This window comes from Cheilinus undulatus, linkage group 17 (genome assembly GCF_018320785.1).
Source record: "Cheilinus undulatus linkage group 17, ASM1832078v1, whole genome shotgun sequence".
In the NCBI taxonomy this organism is placed as follows: Eukaryota; Metazoa; Chordata; class Actinopteri; order Labriformes; family Labridae; genus Cheilinus; species Cheilinus undulatus.
Window position 1 is genome coordinate 25707372 of NC_054881.1, and position 22724 is coordinate 25730095.

The 22724-nt window shown below is 38.8% G+C and overlaps 1 protein-coding gene across 1 annotated transcript; it reads left to right on the forward strand.

Annotated features, from left to right (window-relative positions):
- The first annotated feature begins 1646 nt into the window (after positions 1-1646).
- crkl (v-crk avian sarcoma virus CT10 oncogene homolog-like) lies at positions 1647-18130 on the forward strand. Its single transcript, XM_041810857.1, has 4 exons — positions 1647-2214; positions 2562-2874; positions 3530-4004; positions 15880-18130. The coding sequence occupies exons 1-4, from the start codon at positions 2202-2204 to the stop codon at positions 16012-16014; spliced, it is 936 nt and encodes a 311-aa protein (XP_041666791.1). The 5' UTR covers positions 1647-2201; the 3' UTR covers positions 16015-18130.
- Positions 18131-22724: the final 4594 nt, after the last annotated feature.

The following is a 22724-nucleotide window of genomic DNA, read 5'->3' on the forward strand; positions in this document are numbered from 1 at the left end:
AAGTTGATCGTTATGGTGTGCATCAAATATAAGGTATAAATCTAAAATTACATTCAGTTATAAAGGCCTGTGTTTTGAATGTAAGGGGTCAGCGGTGAATAAAATAGCATCAAAATCGATTTTGATTTTGAGGACCTCTGGCCCCAACAACAAGGTTCAAGCCCCTCAAAAAGCCCCCAAATGTTTTCATATCAAGCAAATTATAGTACTGTAGGCCAGCCTTCCCCAACCTTCAGTATGCTGCAGCTCAATCTGAGACCTGAAAATCTTCTGGGACCCACCAAAAAAATCTTCATTCAACCATAAACATGAGACTCAAATATTTACCATTCATTTATCATATTTTGTTTCATAAAGAAGGAATGTATGTATTTTATCATCATTTAAATGTGATTAAGTTTATATTTATGATTTCTTTGGTCTTCCTTTATTGAAAATAAAACTACTTGCAGCTCACCAACAGCACCCAGTGGGCCCTGGCCCACACTGGGGAAGCATTGCTATAGGCATATTGAAACAATGAAGTGGTGAATTACTGTGTGGTAAAATGGCATGTAGCAGAAGGCTGGGTAATGCATCAAAATAGTGGGCATATAGTATATAGGGTTTTTTCTTTAAGTTCCACATGCCTAGAAACACGTTAAAATAATGTGATGTGCATATGCTGCTCTTGTAAGAGCTGATGAAGTACCGTTGGGTTTATATTCAAGATCTGAGTATGTCCTGTACTTCTTTGGCTTTGTTTACTGAAAAGAGATACTTCAATTTATTTTGTTTGCTCGCTATGATTGCTCTTAGCTAAATGGGGAGGGGGCTTATATTGGTCTTTGCTTGGGGTCTCCAAATGACTACAACCACCCCTTGTCATTATGTTTAAAACTGTGGGCATGGAGAAAACAATTTTCCCGACACATATTCACAAACACTTAAAATAAGTGATGGGATGTAAAAAGTCAGAATAAGAAAAGTTTTAGTTAAAATAATACTGCTATGTACAAAACAAGATAGTTGAACCAAACTGCTTTATCCAGGGGTTGCCAAAATTAATAAACCAAATGTTCCTTACATGAGCTTCAATATGACCAACACAACTTTAGCCAGTGTGAAAATAATATGAATCAGTGATATTCATCCGGTAGCTGACTTTTACTATAAAAGATTATGTATCAGTTGTTATAGCTTTACTTTTCTTGTTTGAGGCTATACTCTGTAGTTCTTTATTACAAGATACAGTATATTCAACGACTAGCTACCCACACCTCACTGATGCTTATTCTACTCATTGAAAGTAATGTAACTCTAACATATTCAAACTGTGTTAATAGTATGAGGCCTACCTTATGAAATAGAAATGTAAGACTAAATAAAACGAGTAAAGAGCAACCACACAGGCTGTAGATGCTGATATAATTTGGCCCTATTGTGTATGTGGACTTTCTAACTATTTGCTCATGCTGACGAAACTACACTTTAAATGTTTGTCATACAAAATGTTCTCTACTTTGTAGCTGTGTCATGGAGACATGATTGACACCTTGCTACGATTATGGGGGTGGGGGGCTGTCCGCGTCGTCGTCACCCGCCCACCGCTTCCTCCTCCCACCTCCCCCTCCAGGCGTCAGTGACGTGCAGATAGAGAGCGGGACCTGCCCTCCCGACGCCATTTTTCGGTCTCGTACTCGCACTTCTGGTGGCTAGGGTGAGGGGGGGAAGAGCAGAAACAAGGGAAAGTAAAAAATATAGATCTGTTAAGCCAGAATCCCTCGTGAGCGTTCAGGGTTGCACGAGGGAACTACAGCTTAACATTAGAGCACCTGAGATGCAGGCACAGGAAACAAGCCGCTGCTGTGAAATAATTTTTTGTGTGAAGACGTGTTGCGGGCCGCCATTTTTTTGCTGTGCTGCCTCAAAAGTCTACTCCGACTCGAGAAAGGGGATACAAAAACGCACTTCCTTGACGCGTGCCTTACTGTAAAAACAAGAAGATACGAAGTTGTTATTTCGACCTCTACTCGCGGCAACTGGCAACTATTAACAAACATGAGGATTGAACAGATGAAAAACTGAGGCCACCTTTTCCGTTCTCATAACTGACACTGACTGGAGGAGACGAATTATCAGAAGAGAAGCCTGGTGTTTTCTCGGAAGGCGGAACAAAAAAGGGAAGCTTCATTGATCAGTTGTTGCTTCGGTCTCCGTCGATGTTTATCTGTCGTGAGTTTTTAATATTTCTATTTTGGCCAAACACTCACTCATCTATTGACGGGTGAACGCAGGAACCACGTTATGCTCTAAAGTTGGATAGAGACAGTCACAGCCTTTCTATGTAATCGTAAGGTGTTTAGTGTTTTTGTTTTTTCTTTTCAAACTCTGGAGCCTGCAGCATTTGTGCAGAGAGCACTCTGAAAGGGCGACGAATGCCCTGCCCTGCATCTTCCAAATCCACCAATTAGCTGTGATTGGCTAATTCCTACCACGCATTCGCGGTTTAACTTATTGTCTGCTCTGGTTTGTAATATTATTTCTTACTTGTAGACTGATATTAACTTATTTTTGAACAGAAATGTCTACTGCAAGATTTGAGTCATCTGACCGGTCCGCCTGGTATTTTGGACCTGTGTCACGACAAGAGGCACAGAATAGGTTACAAGGACAGAGGCATGGCATGTTTCTTGTTCGAGACTCCTCGACATGCCCTGGCGACTACGTACTGTCAGTGTCAGAAAACTCCAAAGTGTCTCACTATATCATCAACTCTTTGCCCAGCAAGAGGTTTAAGATTGGCGATCAAGAATTCGAGCACCTTCCTTCTCTACTGGACTTCTACAAGATCCACTACTTGGATACGACCACGCTGATAGAGCCAGCACCCAGGTAATGAAGACACTCAATATCCCTCTGCTATAGGAGAACGTATACTATGATAAAATGCTTTAACACTTAGGCCTCTTGGATGTGTCACACTGGCTCATCTAGTTTAACAAGAGTCTCTATTTTTATCTAAACTAACCCACTTTCCGTCAGACTGCAGCACCATTGGATATGACACAAAGCATCCAGTTCTCCAGGTTTGAAACTGGTGCACATGCAAGCACTGTGAAAACAGCCTATTTTCGTTTGTTGGTGAGGTTGTGTGGTGCTCTAACACACAAGGCTGGCAAAATAACCAGTGTCCAACCTGGATGCTTGTAAAGTGTCTAATTTTTATAATTCTGTTCTTAATTGGCAACATTTGCTTGCATATATGCACTTTAGGCTGCTGCACAGATTACAGTTATTTGTTTTCTCACTTTGTATACCCAGTATATATTTGAAAAACACCATACTATTACAAATGTAGAATTGGCCCTATGGTTATATCCCATTTAATATTGCATTTGACGTGAAATGGATATTTGCAGGAAACCAGTCTTTAATTGCTTTGGGCACGCCATTTATAAGTCTTTATTTTCTCATTATGTGGAAAGTGGCCTTCTTCTTAACCTCATTAATGTGTCTGTTTTTTTCCTCACTATTTTAATTTTCCAAGGTACCCAAGCACAGTGACATGTCCCATCCAGCCTGTGGGTGGCCCTGAGGAGAACCTGGAGTATGTGCGGACTCTATACGACTTCACTGGCAGTGATGCAGAGGATCTTCCTTTCAAGAAGGGAGAGATCCTCATCATCCTGGAGAAACCTGAGGAGCAGTGGTGGAGTGCTAAGAGTAAAGATGGACGTGTTGGGATGATCCCCGTGCCCTATGTGGAGAAATTGGTACGACCTTCCCCTCACCCTGGCCAGCCTTCCCATGGATCTCGCAACTCCAACAGCTATGGAATCCCAGAGCCCTCCCATGCACTCGTCCATGCCTACGCCCAGCCACAGACGCCTACACCATTGCCCCCTGGGACACCTGGACCTGTCATCACACCTCTACCGTCCATGCAGAATGGCCCAGTCATGGCAAAGGCCATCCAGAAACGTGTGCCCTGTGCCTACGACAAAACAGCTCTTGCTCTAGAGGTATGGTGAAATGGGATTTCACATAATCCCCGTTTTATTCACTATTCTCTGTGTTTCTTATCTCCCCTTTGTCTTTATGGAAGAACAAACTGACCCTATGTGTGGTTAAAGAAGCCTTTATTTGTTACAGAATTTTATTTGTACAAGACTTCCACAATGTCAATTATTTCTTAACCACAAAAACAGATCAGAGCCACCTCCTCTGCCCAATAACAACCTTTCCTCTGAAACGAGAGTGAGGCATACTTAATGCCAGCTTCATATTGATATGACACAATAGATACACATCCGTTGCTGACAAAAGTTTGTGCCACATTATGTGACAGTGAGCAGATGTTTATCAACAGGGCCAGTATAGGCTGGTACTGTGTTCACCTGATACGTTGGTGCATCCCTAGTTGAATCATTGTTGGATTCAATATTTATGACTACATGGGAGAGGTTAATTTAGGGCTTGACCTACTTTAGGTCTGAATTTGGCTCCATTACTCTCAAGTTGTTTATTGCCACATTATCATAATCAGTCTGTAAGATATCTGTCATGCAGTACTATGAATTTCACAGCAATAACTTAAAGTAATTATGAATCAAAATTTGTACCAGGGGACAAATTGTAGAAAGGTCCTTATTTTAGAGGGATTTGTTTTTTTAGAGAACAGGCTAAAAATGTGTCCTCTGCCTTGTCTAGTTAGACGTTTCAACCCAGTTTCATTTCTAACATCTGTGATTGAGTGTGGCCTGGTGAGCCAGGAACAACACAATACAGTGATTTCACAGGACCCTGAAGTTCACCTGTATATAACTGTGGCAAAAGTTAAACTAGAGGAGGACACAAGAGCTAATTTTTAAGGGGCAGTTTGTCTACTCTTTAAAGCCATAAGTTCATTAATTATCACACAAAATATCTCTATAATAATTCCTATATAATGGTGGTGTACCAATGCAACATCAATGTGCTTAAAGGTCTTCTCTCCAAAAATAGTTCTGCTCTAATGCGGTTTTAACCCAATATTCATTTATTTGGTAAAACATATTGTAAATTTTGCGCTATGTTCTCAGATTTAAGTAAAGACATCTCCTGCAGATGTCAGATACTTCAGAGTGGGAGTGCAGAAATATAATCTAGCTAACCAATCAGAAGAGATGACTGGACAACATACTGCTGCACACCTACGTTTTTGTGGAAACCTCTCAAACTTTGGCAGGTAAAAGTAAAAATGGGAGTGCTCCTTGAAAAGCATTTTAAAAGTTATGAAGTTGACAGTTGAATTTATCTATTTCAAATGACTGTATGTAGACTACCCCATTTAGATATATTTAGGTATATATTTAAATAGGCTTAAATGCAAAGCTGCACTCTGCCTTAAAATTGCAGTAGTCAAAACCCTAAAATGAAAATGAGGGGAAGCACCAGTGTTGCCTACCACAGAAGTTTTGGTGGTTCTATGTGTGAATGCATCTTAAGCTAATCTGCGGCTCTTCTTCAATTTTTCGCAGCGGCTATGCCCAAGTTCTCACTGTGTGTTCACACCAAAGCATTCATAACCAAACAGCAGCAATTTTGGCCACCTGTTCCCTGTTGTTGCCCAGAGGGCTCTATGTGACACTTTAACTTGTTGCTTTGGTTGCTGGTATTATGCTGTTTGAGGATGTTGTCATGTGAGGAAGCTAATCTTTGTTCTCTGAATTTCAAGTGTTGTAATATCAGCATCCCTGACTGCTGCTAGACAAATCGAAACTGATGTTTGGGTGAGGCTGCAGTTCTTAGTAACCTGTAATGGTTGTATTCTTGACACAGTTTTTTGTTGCACCACAGAATAATTAATTCATTACAAAATGAGCTTTTGCAACTACAAAAAGAGGACGAGGGACTCTGATGAGACTAACCACAGTTTTGTGACTCATTTTCTACAACTAGGTTATGGTCAAGACCCAATATCTGTTGTGTTTAACCCCCATTGGTCCCCTGCATCTGCTATCAGCTCTTTCAGCAGCCTCAATATATTTTTTAGTGTTTTACTTTGGCTAATACAAAACTACTTTGACTGTGGCAACATGTTGAAGCATGTGATGTAATGCATGATGTGCACTTCATGTATATATTCTAGGAGCTCTAAAATGCTTCACCCTGACAGCAGATACAGCTCTGGTGATAGCCCCAGGGGTACAGATGAGTATGAAATGTATCTTGGACTATATCTGCTTTAATTCACCTGCATGAATCTGTCAGTGGGTCTTGGAAGCAAAGAAGGGAGCAAAAGCTTGGTACTCTTATTCATATCCCCTCCATGACTCTTAGCGGAGATAATGGTGTAAATTTGGGCCATGAGACACTCGGTAAATGATACTGAATCTAAAGGTTAGAGAGCTAAGCTAGGCCCCATGTAAAGCCATTAGTGCTGTTTTCAACTCCTTGCCTGTGTATCGGTACACAGATGACAACTGATAACATTAACATTATCTTGAACAAAAGTATACCTCAGGGACCAGCAGAGTAGATACATTTGCTTGTTCATGGCTCTTCATGAGAGTAGTATTTAATATTTTATAATGTAACCTAGGAAGTACAACTAGCTTTTTTCATCTCATTCCTTTTTTTTTTTTTTTTTTTTTTTTTTTTTTTTTTTTACAACAGTTGAGCATTGTTTGGAGAAGACATACATGTCAGAATCTTTAAAATATAGCCAACAAAATGGTCTAGTGGAACCAGATTTACAAACAAGCTTTTACAGTACAGCTTAAGAGAAGCATCCATTTAACAGAAGGATGTAACTCTAGCATTGCATTTACTGTAGGGAAGTTGTAATAGGTAAGATTATGTATTTTGGTAAATGTTCTTTATGATGATAGATTGTTCTCCACTGACTTTATCTACTCATTTTGTCTCTCTTCACTATTATCCACACACGTTGCACGTCTCTGTCCCCTCCTGTTGTTTTTATGCCTGTGTGATCTTTTGTCAATTCTCCTACGTTTATAAAGGTTGAAGAGGTTCTGTTGTAATCTGCATGTGGATGAGGTTTTTTAAGAGCATAAATAACGATTGTAAATATCGCCAATAGCGTCAGGCGCTATGAGAAACATGGACGCAAGGAATAAAAAGGCAAAAAGGATTGTCCACCAGTTTATTGATCCCAGATGAATGAATTTTAAAATGATAAAATGATCGTCAGGTGACCCGCGGATGGGCTGCTCTGTCAGTCTGTATAGGAGCTGATCCCCTCTGATATTCACTGCTCACCTGCCCCCACACACCTTGAGTTGGTGCGGACATGTGCCCAACAGTCGGTAATTGTAACCACCGTTTTGTCAGTTTGCAGCATGATATACTGGGGATTGCAGTATTTTCCTGCATTGCAAGTGTCAGACTTGAGACAGAACTCTCTGTCATGATACTGAGTCAAAGCATCCTAGCAAACATTAAATCCCAGCTCTGACACAGGGAGGAGGGGGCGGGGCTCTCTGGTCAGTGAGCGTGTGGGTTTGCTCAGCTCAGAGGGAACAAGCAGAGAACCAGGACTCAGAAATTAAAATACATTCATGTAAACAAGATAAATAACATAAGGCTATTTAGTTTGTTTGAAACTAAGTAGCCAGGGAAGGGACCAGGGAAAGGAAAAGTAACCTTAAATGACTTCTGTTGTGATCTGGCACTATATAAAAAATACAATTTAATAAAATTGACTCGACGTTCAAGGGGGGGCCTAATGGAATGATAGGAGAAACACTGCGTTTAATGAAATGGCTGAAAAAAAAGCCAATAGGTGTGCCAGGGGAGATGGTTCGCTAATTACTCCATCACACAAGACATCCTTCTGTTAGACTACATGTCTATATGTTGGAAACCCTTATCAAAAAAACACATTTCCAATCAGACTAGTGCTTTTTTTTATTTGAAAGTGTCAGAGACATTTTGCTGGCCGGAGTTTACATTTTAGGCTGCCTATTATCACCCATAGTTTGAACAGCTATACGGGCGAGAAGTCAAAACATCCATTTAACCTAATATTACTTTTACTAAATCAAAAAAAGATAGTTGACACACTTACGACCCTGAAACATGGATTTATTCAGTGCTTGTGTAATGTAATTTTGTGTAGTCCTATGGTGCAGCAGTTAAGTGCATGAACCCTCAGTTGTGGACTGGAGCCTCTTAATGGCAACTAGAGATTAAGCCCCTTAAAATCTTTCTTTGTTGTTAGCTATTACAGTGAAGCTTAACCAACGGTCAAAAAGCCCACAGTTTGCCTTTGAAACACCAGATCATGTGCCTCACCTGTGGGGAAAAGTGGTATAGTAATGAAGATACCACTGGGTCAGTGTGCATCAGTTACTCCAGTTTCTGTGGGATAAAATATATGCATTGCATCATTTACAGTAATATATTTCTGTCCAACATTTCCTCATCCTTGATGTGATGCTGTTGTGAAATCTCTGGGTTTCATATTTTACACATCCTAGGGAAAAATTGGAGCAGTTATTGGCAATACTGCAACTATTTCAAGAGCAAACAAGACTATTGATAACAGCAAATCAAAATTGTCTTGGAAACTTCATCACCTTTACATTTTCTATAAACTGTGAAAGGTCTGATATTTGGATGTTTTCAGATGTTCTTTGTCCTTTTTTTCAAAGTAGAACTGTCAAATTATATCTTTTTAAAATCAAGATTAATGTTGGAGTTTATATTGTAAAAAACTCTTCTGTTGTCTCTTATGAAATTCCACTGTTTTTCCTCTTATATTGTTTCTGCTTCATTTTGATTTTTGTACTGTCTTAAAGTAGGGGTAACTGACCTCCTGTTTGGATAACCAGACCTTATATTTTTAAAGAAAAGGGAACTTAAGGGAGATCAAAGATTCTGAACTTATCAATGGAAAAGGAACCTGTTATAGACTGAAAGGGATGGAATAGTAAAAGGTCATTTATTTGATAACACATAATGCAGATGACTTTTTTTGTCTACTGAACTGTCTGAGAGATTTTAAAGTGAAATGGAGACAGTAAGGCACAGTGGTGGTCTTATTTTACATCACTGTGGCTGCAGGGACTTTACCAAAGTTTACTGAAAAGGACATTAAGGCTGGCTTTTTTTTTTTCTTTTTTTTTTCTTTTACGCTGACAACAAAGGACCTCAATTTCAGAGTGCTTCTCTCCTTTGCTCATTGTTGCTACATTACAAAAACTGAATACCACTTTCCTTCGTAAAATCTGTAACGTTGTTAGAAAATAGCTGTGTGTTTGCATATTTCCATATTTCAAGGGAATATCACACAGAAGACATGTAGACAATGCAAAGGAATTCTGACCTGACACAGGCAGCAGCTGCAGACCTGAAAACTGTCCTCTAAAAGGATGAAGAAACTGAGTCAGATAGGTTTCTCTTCCACTGTTGTCAAAAGTTCCACCCCTTCTTGATTTTGATTGGCTAGTGAGGGAGATGTGACATCAAAGATCGTGACACTGTTCCAAAAGGTGAACAGTTTTCAACAGAGAACGTTTTGAGCGAGGAGACAAAAAAGCTGATGCTGAGGGCGCTTTTTTTTGCCCTGGGCTGAGCGCTCAGAACGCAGGACTAAACTGGCTGTGAACTACAACTAAGCACTACCAGTGCCATAAAATCCAGCTATGGACACAGGAGCCCTAAACCGTGTCATTGATGAGATTTAGAGCATTAATGCACAGTTACAGACCCTCATCACATTGTAATTAATGCATAAATACTAATCGTGTTAGTTAAAAAAAAAAAGTGACTGTTTATGGCTGTTCTGGCTAAAGTGGTCCTTTGAGTGTATCTCTCGATAGTTTCTCTCCTCATATCATGAACTGCCAATCTGTGGTAGCTTACTTTGTTGCCAGTGAATTGATGATTGATGATACATGATTACTCGCCATCACATTTGCGGCTGCAGTTATTTTTGTATTTAATAGAACTTGAAAGGTTTACAAAAGCCGTGTTTCTATCAGGGGCTCCGGTTTGATTCAGTTCGGTTTGGTATGGTTTGGTACACTAAACCCCAAAATAGTTTGCGTTTCCACAGACACCTGTGCCCTCACTTGGTGGGCGGGCTGTAAAGGCGATGAATGTGAAGTCACATGCAGCACGGGTCTGCTGTTCCAGCAGCAGAGTTATAAAAAGGATAAGTGACAGAAATCAGTAGGGAATAAGCAGTAAACAGCTTTATTTCAGCTGAACGTGCTTTTTAAAAAAATAACTACATTTTAATGATGTTAACCGCTGTCAGTACAACTCCACAGCTGATGGAATACGTGTACAGAGACGGTTTGACTCCTGACACTACGTTAATATATGAATATATCTAGTCTAGAACAGTTTATATGACAAAATATGAAAGTTTAGAGCTGTACTGTGAGAATTCAGCACATTAAAAATAAAGGAAAAGTTCAACTGGTGTTAAAATCAAGCTAGATTAAGTCAGAAATCCGGGGTGCGCTGATCTCGTTGTAAAATAGTCTGCAGCCTGAAGTTTTACAAAAATGTCCAACAACCACAGAGCGATGTTTTCACAGGTTACCTAATGTAAGAAGTAGATTAATAACTAGTTACAGAAGAGAATGAACTGTTCTAAGGCTTCGTATTCACAAACTTCAGCATTAATTTAGTTTCTCATCCATCGCAGATGGATCAGGCTGATGCGAGCCTTTGGGCTCTGCTTTGTGTACTTAAAATCAGGTCCAGATAAAAGTCAGGAAACTTGATTTTTGGCCAAATATCAATGTCCATAGACTAGGAAACAGTTTGGATCTTCATAGAGTCCAAATATTTCCCATTTAGGCAGATATTAGTCCGCTTTTCTCCCGTTTTTGTCCGCTTCTCACAGCTCAGACTTCCGTGTTCTGAAGCCTGGAGGTGAGCAGCCGAGTCGCGCACTGACATGATGCCAGTGCAGCCCCTATTGTTGTGTGTGTGTGTGTAGCTCCACCTTTTTGGTACAGATAGGTAAGATTGGCACCCCTATGGAAGGTTGCTGAAAAGTGGGACGGTAAAGGTCAGTTTTTTGGGACCCTTTCCAACTTTTGCTCTATGGAAACACAAAAAAATTGTGTGCCATTCCACACTGAACTGAGCCAGACTGTTTGGTGGAAACGACCTAAAACTGCCTGCAGAAAAGCCTTTAAGGGTACAACAGTTCCAATGCATTTCCATTTTGTAGAGGTAACTTTATTTTCAATAAAATTTAATTTTTAATAAAGGAAAACCTTTTATTTTTAGGGAAAAATATTTTAAAAGCAGTACTGATAAACTTAAGGTTGTGTAATTTCTTTTAGTTACTTAATATGTTAAGTCTTAAATAGTTTTGAGTTGAGAAATGCACAATTCAAGATTATCATTATACTCTGCGTTTTCCTTGATAACCAAGCTAGTAGTAATCCCATACTGCAATATTGTCAAGTATAATTGTAATTGTCTTAACCAAATCATTATTAACCAAATCATGCAGCACTATTCATGTGATATATTTGAGTGTTTACATCTGTTGCCATCCTTTGGTTCTTTATTTGTGTTTTCTCTTAATGTTGTCGCTTGGTTTAAGAGTTATCACCCATTATGGCAGTGACTGGTTTAATCTGTATGGTAAAACGTCAGGCGGAGAAGGCTTGGTGTCTATCACAGTTGCAGGTCTGAGGTCCAGGAAGGTGTTTCTTGTTGGTAGCAGTAAAAATGTTTGCCATTCAATGTGTTATGCAGCTTAAAGAAGGGAAGACTTTTATCAAATGTCGATGGCATTTAGAGGTTTTAATAACTCAAGGGAAAAGGTGTGGCCTTGACTAGAATGGAAGTTTTTACAGGAGAATATTTTCTGGATGAAAGATACAAATCTTAATTGCAGATGTTGTGTGTATGATTCCTGAAGAGGTACAAATACTGCAGGTCTAACTGATGTTTCGTCTGGGATGTTTTTGCTCATTTAGTTTCACATCAACCCAAGAATAAAAACATTCTTATTGAGACATTCAGATTTATCTTCTTGAATTAAAACGTGAGATTGGTTCAGCAATAATTCTTTTACCCTCATTTGTGCCCATTCTGTTTCATTTCACTGTAGTTTTTTTTTTCTTCTCAGAAGTCATTGTCTTAAAAGTAATATAAAAACATAGGCCTTATCATTATTTTATCTTCCCCTGTGCTTTTACTATTCTGAATTTATTTCAAATGTTTTGTAGAGGTGCAACATGCATGCACATAGACAAAATTAAATAGGCTAAGCAAAACATATAAAATTCACCATTTGAGGTTGCTGTGTGGTCATCGCTTTTAAGTTCTTCATTTAGATGAAGTAGGACTAGAAACGGTGCAGCATAAACTCTTGTATTTGGGTTTATTTGCCTTAAACCTGCGTTGCATATCTAATCTTTGCTCATTACTTCTCTTGTGTCCCCCTGTCTTTCGCTCAGCACATATCTTGGTGTACAGCGTAAACCCTTTGGTTTTGCGCTGTGTCTATTTTAGGGACCCTGGGGTCCATGAAGCAGAAGCTATGAGTCATTGTGTATTCCTTTCTAAAACAGGCAGTCAACAACGGAGGAAATTGGGTTATTTATATTTCTGCTGTTTTGTCATTTATTTTGTACCGTGCTTACTATTTTTAACATTGTGCTTTCCAGATAGTTTCCTACATCTTTTAACATAATGTTGCATTATTTTCAACCCTTCTGCTCTTGTGTTTTAACTGTTTAATTAGTTTTTGTTAGAAATACTGGGTTAGTTGAGACTCTTTTGAAACCCACCAGAATGATGATTAAATTTGTGAAATACAGTCCACTTTTATGAAAATGAAAAGGCTGTTTTTTTATCAAATGGAAGTGATGGCAGTCTTTCTGGTCAAAACCAGCTGGTTCAAGTTTTTTTGATCATTCGTTGACAGGCAGGTTTATGATAAAGTAGATTTTTATCATTCCAGGATGGTCTAAAGGATTATTGTTACAAATTATGTCTGAGACTATTTGTCCTTGAAGCCTCTTTCTAAAGTAAACGCTGCAAATAGCGTGCCCTCACATTCCTGTTTCAATCATGGTTTTGACGATGAAGTCTTTTCTCTTTTAATCCTGATAAAGAACATATGGCTTTAACAGATTGGGGTCAAATTCAGTGTCACAAACCATCTGAGTGAAAGCTCTGTGCTTTCTGTCCACAGTGTGATCCTCAGTGTGGTGAAAACGTGAACATCTGATAAACAGTCTGTATTTTTAAAAGATGTGTGTAGTAAACCAGTTGTACTGGGTGTTGTGTAAGACTCTTATGCACATTGCTTCTTTAGTTTGGATCAGGTCTTTAAATAAACACTGGCCGTGTGCCAGTAACATTTTGTTTTTTTTGTTTTGATTTTTTGTGGGCTTTGAAAAATGCCCTCTTTATGCTGCTTTTCTCTTCTCTCATTCTGAGCAAATCTTGACTATGTAATCTGGCACAGCAGTTAGCAGCATGGGACCCAAACCAAGCCTGTGGTGCATTATGAAAATTACAGTTACAATCTGTGATACATTATTAAATCATTATCTAAGTTTCTGCTGCTCTATCATGATCTACAAAATGGTGCTGTGCAGAAACCAGTAACCAGCTGTCAGCTTCAGCTATGTTTTCCTTGTTTTTTAAGGGCAGCATTACTTAAACTCCCTTTATAAACCAAAAAAACTATAGAAAGGAGTGCTGGACTCGATGAATAAATGGATTGCCTTTATGAACCCACAAGAGTGATATTTTAAGCTACCCGTTTTTTCAGGGTTTCTCACTATTTTCATCTATATCTTTAAACTTAAGATTTTAGTCTAGTAGAACTATATCAAATGCTTCTCAGTATCCATTAAAGTCTAATTTGGGGTTGAACCCAGAGATAATTTTGTCCACAATTAAACCCTGTTGGTGAAATCCTCACCTAAACAAACTACGTGCAGCTCAGCTCCCAGTCCCTTCTTGATCCATCAAAGAGTATCAAAAATATATTGAATTTATAACACCACTTTGTGTTTTACATGTTTTAGTTTTTGGATAAATATGTGATGGAGAGGAGGAGACCTCTGCTGATAATTCAGAGAAGCAAGTGATCCTCAGAATGTCAGAAATAACAACAATGTGAACTGGGAGCACGATGCAACACTGCCCCTTGGGATATTTGATTTAAACTTGACCAAAATATGTCCCAGGCTGTCAGAACGTTTTATTAAGTTGTTGCTTTACAGAGGTTGCCCTGGTATGTGAGCCACAGACTGTTTTTTAAATCTCCCACTGAGGAAATGGTTCCCGCCTGTGTGATGATTTCCATTTTGATCTGCGAAATTCTCAGTATGCAGTTTCTGTAGGATCTGTTAGCACCATATGGAGTTCATGTGTCTCCTAGCTGTAATACAGCAGTTGTTGTATAATGCTGTTGTTGGTTGTTGTGAGATAGATACAGCTTGCTGCTTGGTTAGCCCTCCTACACTTTTTACTTGTTGTCCATTCTGTGGAGGGTTCTCACTCAAACCAGCACTCCATACGGTTTATTTACCTAATCATATATACTTGTGTTCTCTTTAAAGTCACAGTTATGACCTAACAAATGTGGAAAGCAGTTGAAAAGTGGCATCAACCCCTGGCAGTGTAGTTTGTGTCCTTATGTATTCCTGAAATCCGAAGCAGCTGTTTGTGGTGGTGGCAGCTGCACGTACTTTCAGCAGCATTTTACACTGGCTAACAAACTGCCCTGGTATATCAGCCACTGACGTAGGTTATGATAGTTTTTGTTTTGGTTCTTTTTTCACTTTTTATTTTCATTTATTTTTTGTAACTCTTTACTGCTGGCCTGTTAGTTTCTGTTTTGCAAAAATGATTTGTTTTACTTTAGTTTTTATTCATTGTAGTCTTAGGTTTGATTTTGTTTCTATAATAAGGGATACTTGTCTGGGGTGAGACCAGAAAGGGACAGAAAATTTGATAACTGAATACAACTAAAATTACGATTGTGTCAAGTCTTGACCAATCAAATGCTTTGGTGTATATGTCAGACATAATGCTGCTGGCTAAACTAAGGACATTTTGTCCCTTATTTATTTTACTTATTTTTGTAAGCACACACTACAGTTTTAGTTTAAAAAAAAAAAAAAATTTCTGTAAAGCCTCATTTTTATTTTAGTTTCAGTTAACTTAAATGATTTTTATCTTTTGTTTTACTTCATAAGTTTTAACTAAACAAATAAACATTACCACAGACAACTTATAAGATGAAAAAAAGGTCTGAAAAGTGCAGCTCATACACCAAATATTGTTGTAAGCTGTTTGGCTACTTTTAACAATGGTAACCTAAATGTTGCTTGTGGAAGGCCAATTCTTAATCAATGATGTCTCAAATGCTTGACGAAAAGAGCAGGTCTAGGCTTTACTGTAGTATATCTTTTAAAAAGACCCAGCACTGATCCACCATGTACTCAGCACTAAGCAACATATTTGATTGTTTCCCAAAGTGGGGGTCTTGAAATACTGTGGGTGGGTCGCAGCAAAAATAAATCCTAATAATAAATTGCTTAAAATAAAACCATAGTTACAGCAGAAAAAGAGAAGAGGACTATGCAGGAAAAAAGAAGAGAGGAGGGTGCAGGAAGAGTGAAGAGGGAGAATCATGAAGAGTAAAATGCAAAAAAAAAAAAAAAACAAAGAAGATGGAGATGCAGAGAAAAAGAAGAGGGCAATGCAGATAGAGATGAGAGTTGTAGAAAGAAAGAAGAACCTTGGTAAAAACTGTATGCAATTTTAACACAGTTAGCCACTTCAGTAAAATGGGACTCCTTGGTGTTAAACTTTATTTTTGGAGGAAGCTATCTTCTTTACCATGTTGTATCTGCTACACTGACACTCAACTTTCTCTCCTTTTCTCCTCAGGTCGGCGACATCGTCAAGGTGACAAGGATGAACATCAGCGGTCAGTGGGAGGGAGAGGTGAACGGACGGAGGGGTCTCTTCCCATTCACCCACGTCAAAATCATAGACCCCCAGAATCCAGATGAGAGTGACTGACCTTAAGAGTCCGACTGGACCCTCTAGCCAGTATCGACCCATACCTGAATGTGCTGGCTGTCTCCATCTTTCCCCGCCAGTGCCACCGCGGTCACACATGCTTGCCTGCTTGTCTCGGTACAATGATAGCGACCCCTCTGTTGTTGGCGACCGTCATGAGGCTTTCTGACTGTTTACAGCTTTGGACATTGGATCCAAACTACAAACCTGACCCCACTTCTCCCGGGCCTGTTCCCTAGTGTTTTTTTGGTTCCTGGCTGGACAGTGTGTTCGCATTTTAGTGTCCTTTTCATTTCCAGATCACTGGGCATCAGTGTGAGTGTGTCTGTGTGTGCGTATGTATCAGTGCATGAGTGTGTTCGCAGTAGACATTTGCCATAACATTTAAAAATTTGATTCTCTGGATATTTGTCATGTTTGAAGTCTTTGGGGAATTTGGAGTGTGTTGGTGTGCTTTGTTGATGTGGGTAGATCTTTACGAAGTAGGGAAACACGTTATCCCTATGGACTTGAGAGAGCACTAAGGCATCGAGGAACTAACCAGCCGGTCAGATGTTACTTCTCCAAACAATCAAGTCACTGTTGTACCTTAACTAGCACATAGTGCATACACGGACACTCATCTGCCATGAGAAATTCAGGCTGACAGGTTTTTGATGTGTACGTGATGTGCAACTGGAGTCGGAAGGAAGCAGGAGTCATGATTTGCTCTTCAACCTGGCACAAATCCAGCTGACAAGTTATTTATCTTTAGTTTGTTAGACATGACAAGGCCATATGTGAGTTTATCTTTTTCTTATTTGTGCCACAAGATCAACCATAGTTCTCATTTTGTTGAATTTGTGATTGGAGATGTATGGTAAAGGGGTAACGTTGCATGTCTACTTCTTACCTCTCTTTACTGTCCGACACATTATTTTCAAACAAAAGGACATTACTTAGAGGTTAGTAGGTTTGTCGTGCCAACAGCACCAAGCACTAGAAGATGAATAACAATTCTGCATAGGCGTGCAAAAGCTTTGACCAGGTTTAAAAACTTAGCAACAGCAGTAGCCCTGGCCAGCACTTTCCACAAGCATCTGACTACCAGGCTAGTGTAGTTAGGGCACAACGATCGGCTGCTTTCTACGAAGGTGAGATACAGTGGCTTAGGTCGGAAAAGGAAAAAAAATCAGTAAAGCCAATGAGATCCCATTAATGCCTTTTTCAGAGGGTAGTATGAATGCATCTTCGAGCGCATGCAATACCCTCTCTAACTTTGTTTTTAATGTGATGTTACCCGTGTCATGTTAGGATTTCAGACAGCTTTATTCCTGAAATATTTGGTCTGTGCACAATGTCTCTTTATGCAAACAGACTGTATCCATGTGGAGGAAAGCATTTTTTGTTCAGACTGTGCTGCAAACAATAGCATTCAAGTCGCCGCTCAGGATTGAACAGTAGTGCAGACAAGTTTAATTTCTGCTGTAAAGTGAACTATCCCCCTGTCTTTCTTCATGCTTTTTATTGAAAGCATTGAATGGCCGTCACTCAGAATTGTATTGTGCAGCTTTTGGTTCCCTTTCCCTCCAATAGTTTCTAGTCTGCTTTTTAAATCAAGTGTTTTTTGTTAACAATGAGTGATGTTAATAAAAGTACCTATGGTGACATTTACAAAAGGGAAAAATGCCTGCTGGTTGCCTCTGTGCATGACCTCTTGGCTTGGGGAGATGTTCTTCTCAGCCAAATGCTGCTTAATGTCATTTTGTTTCCTTATTAAATAAAGGTTTCTTTTATTTGAATACCTCCTGGTCCGTGCAAACAAACCAGTGTGGGTTTTTCCTCATCAGACATAATGAAATCTACTAATTAAGCAATACACCCTGATTCTTTCTTTTGTTGAGGTGAACTTGCTTTTCTCATGCTTCTAAATTGTTTTTCTAATGGCATTAACAGTATTACTGTGCTCTCTTCTCATATTCTAGAAAAGCCTGTCTTTTACTTAAGAATTGAAAATTGTGCCTTTTATTTTCTTATACCATTTACATGTGTTAATATTTCCCATGGTTAACACCTGTGCTGGTATTGACCCTTTATGTACAGAACAAGTAAATAAAATTTACGTCTACTTCTTTAAGTCGCCCAGTCTGGTGTGTCTGTCCTCTTGCTGCATGCTGTATGTTTCCTTTTTTTTTTTTTTTTTTTTTCTTACCCAGATGGGCGGGTGTGGACGTGTTTGCAGCAGCCGGGCGTCACAGGTTGTGTATCTAGCACAGGACAGTTGGTCCTGCTCTCATTTTTGACAGCTCCAGTTTTGATTCTGGCTGTGCCCAGGAGAAAGGAAGCAATTAATGAATTTTAATGAAGTGCTAATAAAAGAACATCAGCTGATGTACAGATGGGGAATGGAAAAGTTTTCAAGGGCAGTCTTTCAGATGGGTTTGTTCTGTTTATTTAGCAGGTAGTAACACAACTATAGCTGCTGCAGGGCATAAAACAGTTCAAAGAATTCTGATTCTTATGTCATTTGTAAGCAGATGCTTCAGAGACTATAAAAGTATTCACCCTTTCGGATGTTTCATTTTTTTTATTTTATAAATCCATCACTGTATGTACAATATGGCTTTTTTGACAAAAAATGTTAATATTTTAATGTCAAAGTGAAACCAATTTCTAATGCCAGTTAAAGATATGTAAGGTAATGTAAGTGATTGCATGAATACTCCCCCCCTCTGGTGAAGAACCCAGGCAACAGTTGTAAGCAGTCTCTCCCATCTCTCAGCTGCTGGAGCCTTTAACTCTTTCTGAGTAGTCATAGGTGTCTTGGTGGCCTCTGTCAGTAGTCTCCTTTCACAGTCACTCTGTGAGGACAGCCTGATCTAGGCAGATTTATTCATGTGCCATATTCCTTCCATTTCTTGATGATGAATTCAGCTTGATTGTGGGAGATATTCAGTGCCATTCCCTGACTCATATTTTTCAATAATTTTTTTCTGAGTTGCGTGGAGTGTTCTTTTGTCTTCTTGGTGTAATTGTAGCCAGGAATACTGGTTAACCAGTGACTGGACCTTCCAGCCACAGGTGTCTTTAAACTACAATCACGTGAGACACATTCACTGCGCTCAGGTGATTCACATCTCACTAATTGTGAGACTACTAGCACCAGTCGGCTAGATCTCTGCTGAATTAGGTCAGTCACTTTAAAAGGGGTAAATATTTATCAAATCAATTCTTCTACATTCTTTTTTTTAATATTACTTCATATGAATTTGTTTTAACTTTGACACTAAAGAGGGGTTTTGTGAAATAAAAATGTCAATAAAGTTGAAATATTTTGGCCATTATTGATTTATAAAATCTGTAAAAGGGTAAAACATCCAAGGGGGTTAATACTTTTAACAGCCACTGTAAATTGGATGATTTCAAGCATTTATATTGACCTTCATCTGGAACTGTATGAAATAATGTGTAAATCTGTCGGTTAGATCAGTTGTTCCCAACCATTTTTTCCTTGGAGATGCCATCTCCCACTTGCATCTATGAAAAACTAAAATGGTATAATGCTATAAAAAATGTATATACATTTTAATTATTGTGTTGATGAAAACCAAAACCGAATAGTCCTACATTCACTTGGGTCACCAAAAGGCATTTGAACAATATGTACACATCATTATGAAAACCTGCATGCATGCATTTACAGCGTATACGGCATTATTTCTCGTTGCATGTAGCATGTATCATTCTCTGGAGAGTCTGCAGCTGCTCACTAGATAATATAGTAGCATGGAAATACAGAATCAGAGATAATTAATTCTCCAGAGGGAAATTTGGTATACTTGCTTTTCCACCACAATATCTCAAGATGTAGGGTTTCGCATGTAGTGCTCATATTGACACACCACACCAGATCTAATTCTGCATTGTAAAAGTGAAAACAAAAATAACCAACTTCTTCAGTTTTCAACCTCAGCTTTCTTGTTCCTCTCTCTGCATCCAAGCATAATGTTAACACCAGATGAAACAAGTCATTGACTAAAAAAAATCAACAAGAGTGCCAGACATGTTTGGAAACTATTACGTGATTAGCAGAACTGTATTGAGTTCACTCTCAATGCTGGTCGTTTATGTGTGTGTTTATGTGTGTGTCCCTGGTTAAACTGCCATTAAAGCCAGTCGATGTGTTCCTCTGGGCTGTGATAGGCCATGGCCGCAGTGAGAATGACCATAATGAATCAAACTCGGTCTAAATCTGACCTCTCCTTAGGGCACTCTGTGTGTAAATGGATGTGTAGGGTGGTCGATGAAGACCCACCTACAGTCCATTACCACCACTGCCCTTATCTGTGATGGAAGCTGCATTGGTGTAGACTTTTTGTCCAGAAGTGTGAGACAGGGATTCACAGTCAGTCTTTGCCACCAAAAGCTTTAAAGATAAGTTGTTTAATAGCTTATAAAAGGAATACAATTTCAGTTTTTTAAGGACTAAAATAGAGCTTTGTCACTGACACCTTTTTTAACTGCTTTATCAGGGACATTAAATCATGTTTCAAATACTGAATGCTAGTTTGTAAAAACCCATGCCTCTGATACATGAACCTGCAAGTTTGTGCTTCTGTAGCCAGAATGAAACCACTGTCACTATTTTTGAACATGCTGAGCTTTCACTAACTGTAAGGAACTGTAACAGCTCTTATGTACGGTAAAACTTACCTCATTACTGTTTATCGATACTACACCAATAAGCATCAAGTTAACATGTTTACATCAGTGTACATTCAGCTGAATGGTGCCTTTTAAGGTTTGCATTGTTGGAAACTGTTGATGTGTTTAGAGACCCCTTGAGTTTTATAAGTGAGTTTTTGATGAAGAAGTCTTGCTGCACATTATGCTTTATGCTTTCTCATATGGTATGTTTTAAACTACAGATGCACTGTGAAAATTACAGCTGATTTCAATGATTGAAATAGAAATTTATCTTTTTTGCATTACTTCTTTTTCGGGACTCACACTGTCATTCAGTTTATGAGGACGGCTTTATCTAGGCAGATATATTCATGCAACATATTCCTTCCATTTCTTGATGATGGATTCAACTTAACTCTGGGAGATGTCCACTGCCTTTTTGTATCCATTCCCTGACTTATATTTTTCAATAACCTTTTCTTTGAGTTGCTTTGAGTGTTCTTTTGTCTTCATGGGGTAATGGTACCCAGGAATAACCAGTGACGGGACCTTCCAGACACAGTTGTCTTTATACTACAGTCTCTTGAGAAACATTCACTGCACTCAGGTGATCCCCATTTTACCAATTGTGAGACTACTAGCACCAGTTGGCTGGATCTCTGTTGAATAACATCAGCCACTTTAAAGGGGGTAAATATTTATGCAAACATTCCTTTTACCTTATTTGTGTTTAATTGGCATTGCTTTGTAGAAATTTGTTTTAACTTTTACGTTAAAGCAGGTTTTTTGTGTTACTTGTGTTTGTCCAAAAAGGCTTATTGTATAGGCTGATTAATTTATGATATCAATGAAAGCATAAAACAAGGAATGAATACTTCTTAAAGGCACAGTGCAACCACGGTGTAGATTCTATCCAGATGTATAAAACAGGTTCAATAGCTGGATAGAGGAAGGTTCACTTGCTATTTTGAAGTTATTGACCAAGACTATATTTAGTAAGGATACATTTGATAATATCTGTATTAATGCTTTAAATATTACATATTACATACAGAATTTCTTCCAATTGTCCCTCATTTAAAAGCAAATCAAAGATTATCACTTGCCTAGCCTGCTTCCCTCCATTTTTTTTTATTTTTTAAATTTTCAGCTTCCTCTATCATGTCCCCTTTTTGTCTTTTCACTTCTTTGAATGTCTCCATGGTGAATACCAATAAAAGAAGGATATCCAAAGATTTTTTTTTCCTTGGGGGGCTCTTTTCCAGTGAGCTTTACATACCATATACAGAGTTGGAAAGCGCTGAATCCATGAGCATAGTGCATTCAGGGTGCTGAATGGAAATGGGGGAAGGGGTCGCAACTTTGTCCCTAATATAAGTCAGGGAACTATCAGAATGATTTTGAAGCAATTGATTCAAAGTAAAATAGATGTACATTTTTGCTTAAACATTTCTTAAATGCCTCCTGCCTTTATATCATAGAGGTACTGAGCAGAAAGCGACTGCTGGTTTAAGCTTTTACTAACTACACAGTGCCCTACAGTGTTGAAATTACACATCCTGCACGCTAATTGACCCCATCTGTGTCCCATAATTCATTTTACAGCGAGGTGAGAGGAATCCAGGATGAGTTATGTGGGTGACCCACATGACCTGTGCTACCTCAGGAAATGCTGCAGGTTAAAACGACCATCCTGTGATCTGAAAGTCACACTTTGAATGCTCTGCAGTCATAATGTCTTACACTGTTTTATTCTGTAAAAACAGTGAATGAAATGTCATTAGCTCTTGGTTTCATACCACTCATGACTTTGCCTCTTTATATATATTTTTACAGCAATATTAAAGTAGTGTATTACACAAAATCACGTCATTTGATGTGCTCTAGAAAATTCCTTTGCAGTATGCGCTCCCTGAAGCTTTATAAATGTCCCAGATATGGCTTCCCTCTCTCTCGTAAAACATTTACAGCACAGACGTTCCTGCCTTCTGCTGGGGAAACTATGCCAGACTGTGATGGTAATTCCACACTCGCTGTCTGTCATG

What these genes read in the sequence shown, in the direction of transcription:
- crkl (XM_041810857.1), top strand. An exon ending in CTGATAGAGCCAGCACCCAG is followed by an intron (nt 2,875 to 3,529) that starts GTAATGAAGACA and finishes TAATTTTCCAAG; the next exon opens with GTACCCAAGCACAGTGACAT. An exon ending in AAACAGCTCTTGCTCTAGAG is followed by an intron (nt 4,005 to 15,879) that starts GTATGGTGAAAT and finishes TTTTCTCCTCAG; the next exon opens with GTCGGCGACATCGTCAAGGT.